A 5,642-nucleotide genomic window follows, 5' to 3' on the forward strand; every position below is an offset into this window, starting at 1 on the left:
CCTTGCTCGCAGTAGACTTTCAGCAGAGCTTCTCGCAGTATCCCCGCAACAGAAGCTGGAAGAAAGGCAAGATTTCAGGGAGAAGTTTTGTTTCTGCTGTTCCTCCCCAGGCTGCTGCCTGTGGCCATTGCTGGGGCCAGGCTGCAGGGTGGGATGAGCCCCAAACTGATGTGGTTGTCCCAGCCCAGAGCTCAGGAAGGACAAGGGGCTCTGAAAGATCACTTACAGAACGGATGCCATCTAGGGAAAATTTTTCAGACTCTCCCCACTGGTAGGGAACCCTCTGTGATCATGTCAGCCAAAGAAATGCCCCGAAATCTACAGTCTTCCAGGGACAGCACAGCAAAGTGATCTACTGGTGAAGTCAGGGTGGCTTCCCACCTGGGGATGGGGCAAAAGGCCCATTCCTGGATTTATGCCACCAGTAGTGGTGCTAATAGTCCATGCAGTGCACATTCCTGCATGAAAAAATACCTGATATACTTTGCTCTTGCTTCAGGATGGCACTGTGCACCTTATCTACGGGATCCTGGAGAAACCGGTCCGTTCCCTCCAAGCCATCAACATCTCTGCCATCCACAGGGGACTGCAGAGGGTGCAGCTGCTCAAGCCCAACATCACCATCCCTGAACTGCCCAGTGACATGAAGACCAGGGAGATAACTGTCCCCGACATCGTCATTCCCAGCCAGGTGACAACCTACTGGTGTTACATGGTAGAGCTCCCCGACGGCTTCCCCAAACATCATATTATCATGGTAAGAGGCAGAAGCGGGTTGCTTTCCCTGGTGCAGATCAGCAATCGCGTTCACATCCAGCCGTCCTGCAAAGCCCACCTTCCCTGCCCCTTCACAAGGAGGCTTTCAGACATACATCTTTCCCAAAATGATACCAAACATCTCCCAGAGGCATCCCACCAGCCAGTGGCATCCGCATGTCTCCTAGAGAACCCAAAATCCGAAGTTTCCCAGCAGGAGGTGGCAGGTTGGTGACTTTCCACCTGGCACATCGAGCAGGTACCAGGGCAGGCGCAGAGCAGCCCCCGAGCAGAGCTGAGCCCCTGCAGAAGGCAGAGCTCAGACATAAGGACAGACCTGGGGCAGGATTATGAGGAATAGACAAACATGGGAAACAAAGGAACAGGGCTGGTGAGAGCAGGACAGAGCGAGCCAGGGTATGAACTGGCTTCTAAAAGACTAAGCATCTCAAAAAAAAAAAAAAAAAAAGGGTTATAGACATAAACTTGTGTGCATTGCCCAGACATGTTGCACATGCTTGGGGTCACCTCCCCCAAAGGAGAGGCAGAAACCTTCAGGCAGCCTAGTGCCAGGGAAAGGCAGGTTTAACGCCGGTCTGACCGCCCATTGCTGGGAGACCATCGCCCTACGGCACGGCGGGGGCTCAGCAGATAACCTGGCACACCCAGAGTCAAAACCACACGACGGGGAGAGGGAAAACCTGACACACAAGCACATGAGTGCTTAGTGATTTACAGGGGAGAGACGACATTGCAAAGGAAAACTCAGAAGGAGGATTTTCTCTGCAACAGATGGTGTGAAATGAATCATCTGTGTGTAAGTAAAAAGTGCGTAACTCCTGCTACCTTCCCGCTGCTGCAGATCATGGCTGCAGCTGGCGCTTTTAGCCAGAGCTGTTCCTCAGGACCATTTGAAGTCACCCTTTCTACCCCAAATCCCCCTCCCTGTGCCCTGAGCAGCTGTTGGCTAGAAACAAAACCCAATAACTGCAGGCAGAGCTACCATGATGTGGCCACAACCCTCTTTAGGACAAAGCAATGTCCCCAGGGTCACCTCAGCCCTGCAAAACTGGCAAAGGACTTGGTCATCACAAATCAGACCAAGATCAGGTGCATCCATCGCTGAAGAAGGGATGAGATGTTTCTCTGTGGATTCTGGCGGACTCTGGGTTGGTCCCGAAGCCAACCAAGATCTCTTGGCCCTTGGTGCCTCATGCCCAGAGCAACCTTCCCTCCCATCATGCAGCAGAAACCATCTCCCGTTCAGCAACGGGGAGCAGACATACCTGCCCTGGGTTCCTCACGGAGCCTGCACGGACAGCAGCCCCCAGGGATGGGCTCTCAGCAAACGGTGTTAACGTGTCCTCCTTCCTGGCCCCTGCTTTGCAGTACGAGCCGGTCATCACGGCAGGCAACGAGGCCCTGGTCCACCACATGGAAGTCTTCCAGTGCGCTGCCAAGTTTGACAGCTTCCCCCATTACAATGGACCCTGCGACTCGAAGCCAGAGGAGCTCAACTACTGCAGGCACGTGCTTGCAGCCTGGGCCATGGGAGCGCAGGTGGGTGCGGGACGGGACCCTCCACCCTGGGTGAAACCTTTGGTCTTGAGCGCTTTCCTGCTGCCTCCCGACCCTTCCCGATCCCACCCTGGCATTGTCCCATGTGGGCTGCCCCAGCCCCAGTCTCTGCTGGGACTTGTGTCCAGCACTGTCTGAGTCCCCCCCCCCAACCCAGCCCACCTCCTCAGTGCCGTAAATCGGGGTGATGCCCCTACTCAGTGGTTACACCATCGCATGGGCATGCTGGGACGCAAGACACCTTTGCAAGCACGACCAGCTCACCCAGCACAACCAAGAGCACAAGTCATGTCCCTCAGCCCACAGTAGGATTCAGGATTACGCCCAGACTTTTTCCTTGGGCTTTTCAGCCTTGTCCCCAGGAAAGCCACCCCACTGCTCCCCTAACACCCTCCCTCTGCTTCCAGGCTTTCTACTACCCTGAGGAAGCAGGTCTTGCCTTCGGTGGCCCAGGCTCCTCCAGATATTTGCGCCTTGAGATCCATTACCACAACCCACTGGTGTTTAAAGGTGAGCGAGCATGTGGCAATGCCCAGTGCCTCGCCAGAGAGGCCGTGGCAGCAGAGCTGGGTAAGCGCCAGGGACTGCCACCCTGCCCGGGAGGGCTTCAGCCAGAAGAAAACTTGGCCAAAATCATCGCCCTGTTTGCAACTTTCTGGAGACCTCACACTCCAGATCTGCACTAGCTGGAGGAACGCATTAAATCCCCACCATGCTGCTGCTTTTCTGGTCTCAGTGGAGTCATCCTCACCGCAGGCTGGACCCCATCCTCGTGCATGCCCAGCAGCAGGGAGGGATGCTCAGGGAAGGGATCCTGGCTGAGCCCGCAGCCCCCAGGCAGAAAGCTGCCCCTACCCATGACTCCTGCAGGGCAATGGTCTGAGGCAACAGGTTTGTTTAGCTGGGCTGCCACAGGATGTCTCCCCAGTTTCTTTGCAGGGTGGTGGGTCTGAGCTTGGAGTCAAGAGCAACAGCGGTGCCAGAGTCACCAGAGAGACAGCACCAGCCTGGCTGGGGAGGGGGAAATTTAGATGTTGTTTCACTGGTACTCCTGCTTCGATAACATTGTCAGGAGACACATTTAAAAAAAAAAAAAGGATTCCAAACAACCCAGTTTCTTCATTTACATAAAAACAAGTAGCTTCTTGACTACCCGAGTATATTTTTAGGAGACCAGAGCATATGTACTGTAGATCAGTCATAGCACATTCGGCAACTCGAGAAGAAACACGTCTATAAATACGGAGCTCACGTCTTTCATCATTTATCTGCTTTTGCGTGTTAACCAATAGTGTCTCCCCTGTTATTCTTATCCCTGGGTGGGCTTCAGCCCAGAGACAGGGGGTTCAAAGCCAGCCTGAACCCCTCCTGACCTCCTGAGCCTGCCCTTTCCCTTTGCTCACAAAACTGGGTGGCAAACGAGAGACAGAGCTCAGCTTTGCATCTCAGCAGGGCTCAGCTTTGCCTCTCAGCAGGGCTCAGCTTTGCATCTCAGCAGGGCTCAGCTCTGCCTCTCAGCAGAGCTGGCTGCTGCCTCTGCCAGCCCTGCCATCAGCATCACGGCACACCATGGGCACAGGGTCTTCTCCAGCTCCCACCAGCTCTGTGGGGGAGGTTAAATGGAGCAATCTCAAATGCAAGAGAGACCAGAAGCTTTCCAAATGCAAGGAGGACTTGCTCCATAGGCATGTCTCCCGCTGCCAGGCCCCCAAGCATGGCCTTAGCTTCTCAGATGTACCAGTTAAAGCTATGGCAATGAGCCATATTCCCAAGGGAGTTCTCCAAAGCACTCCATGATCCGTCCTTCTGCTTTAAGGCACTCCTTACCTCTCTTGGGAGCAATTCAGCCTCAGGACAGTGACCTCCCTAGGTGACCAGACACGTATTTAGGGCCACTCAGTAAAGACTTGCATGAAAGTATCTAGGATTTAAAAACAGTAAGAACCACACACGAAGAAAGCTGCGAGCGAGAGGCTGGAGCATCTCTCCCCACACCCACGGCAGCACAGCATCATTTTTCACTTCTGACCTTGTCCCGACAGCCATCACTCCTCCCGTGGTGACTTGCAGCCTCGTCCTCTCGCCCACCAGGTCGCCACGACTCCTCGGGGATCCGCCTCTACTACACGGCCACCCTGCGCCGCTTTGACGCCGGCATCATGGAGCTGGGCTTGGTCTACACGCCGGTGATGGCCATTCCCCCCGGCGAGGAGGCTTTCATCCTCACGGGGTACTGCACCGACAAATGCACCCAGCTGGTGAGTGCCCGTCCTCTCCTCCCCAGCTGCATACAGCCTTTCCCAGGTCCCAGTGATATGGCACCATGCTCCCAATTCCCAGTTTTAAACTCCCCGAACCCCTTTCCATGAGGTTGTGCTGGAAATTAAAAAAACTGCTGTGTACAACAAACAGTGAGCAGCTGGTTGGGATGTGCTGAATCCCCCTTGAAGCAGCTCTCCTGGGGAGCCATCTGCTCCCCCTCCCCAGGGTATCGTTCCCATAAAACCTCCTGCCGAGCTGGCTGTGCCCCGGCGGTGCCTTCCCCCATGGAGATGGGAAAATCGGCCTCTGCTTCCAAGGAGCTTGCCAAGATTTTTCTCAAAGACGGTTTCAAAATGCCCAGCTTGCTCTCAGGGAAGTTTCAGGGATGTTTTTGTAGGGCCTACCCAAAAGGAGTCATTTGTGCCGCTGCTAATGAACACAAGGCAGCGAGCAGCATCTGGTTCAGCTGCTTCTGCGGACTTGGGGCACAGCAGCGCAGAAACTGGCTTGGGCAGAGTCCGTCCCTCTGCAGGGAGCTCACTCACACACTGCCCCAAGGGCACAGCAACCCCCAAACCCTGGGAAAGAGCCAGTGTGGGGGTCCTGAGCGTGCAGCAAGGGGATGCACAGGAGGGGAGAGGGCTGGGTTTGGAGACTTAAGCCATCCTTCCCCCAGGCTCTGCCCGCTGCTGGCATCCGCATCTTCGCCTCCCAGCTCCACACTCACCTGGCAGGACGAAAAGTGGTGACAGTGCTGTCCCGGGATGGGAGAGAGCGGCAGGTCGTGAACGCCGACAGTCACTACAGCCCTCACTTCCAGGTACGGGGGTCTGCAGGGGTGGCGGGGGGGCCCAGCTGGATGTCACCCGTGGGACATTGCTCTGATGCATCCCCTTTCCTTCCCTCCCAGGAGATCCGCATGCTGAAGGAGGTGGTTGCAGTTTTTCCAGTGAGTGGCTCCAAAAACCATGGTTGGCTCCAAATAATGCAAGATCTTCCCCACATCCCTAAGATCCCTGACTCCTTTATACCATCTCATCCTCTCC

General features: G+C 55.3%; 1 protein-coding gene across 1 annotated transcript in view; it reads left to right on the plus strand.

Moving 5' to 3' along the window:
* Positions 1–5,642, plus strand: part of DBH (dopamine beta-hydroxylase (dopamine beta-monooxygenase)) — a 15,058-nt gene that overhangs the window by 3,585 nt on the left and 5,831 nt on the right. The window contains exons 3-8 of the mRNA XM_010074121.1: positions 500–757; positions 2,146–2,316; positions 2,742–2,844; positions 4,426–4,592; positions 5,273–5,416; positions 5,507–5,545. Coding sequence (XP_010072423.1) covers positions 500–757; positions 2,146–2,316; positions 2,742–2,844; positions 4,426–4,592; positions 5,273–5,416; positions 5,507–5,545 — 882 coding nt within the window. The remainder of the gene's footprint in view (positions 1–499; positions 758–2,145; positions 2,317–2,741; positions 2,845–4,425; positions 4,593–5,272; positions 5,417–5,506; positions 5,546–5,642) is intronic.

The sequence above is a fragment of the Pterocles gutturalis genome, unplaced genomic scaffold (genome assembly GCF_000699245.1).
Source record: "Pterocles gutturalis isolate BGI_N339 unplaced genomic scaffold, ASM69924v1 scaffold6247, whole genome shotgun sequence".
NCBI classification, from domain to species: domain Eukaryota; kingdom Metazoa; phylum Chordata; class Aves; order Pterocliformes; family Pteroclidae; genus Pterocles; species Pterocles gutturalis.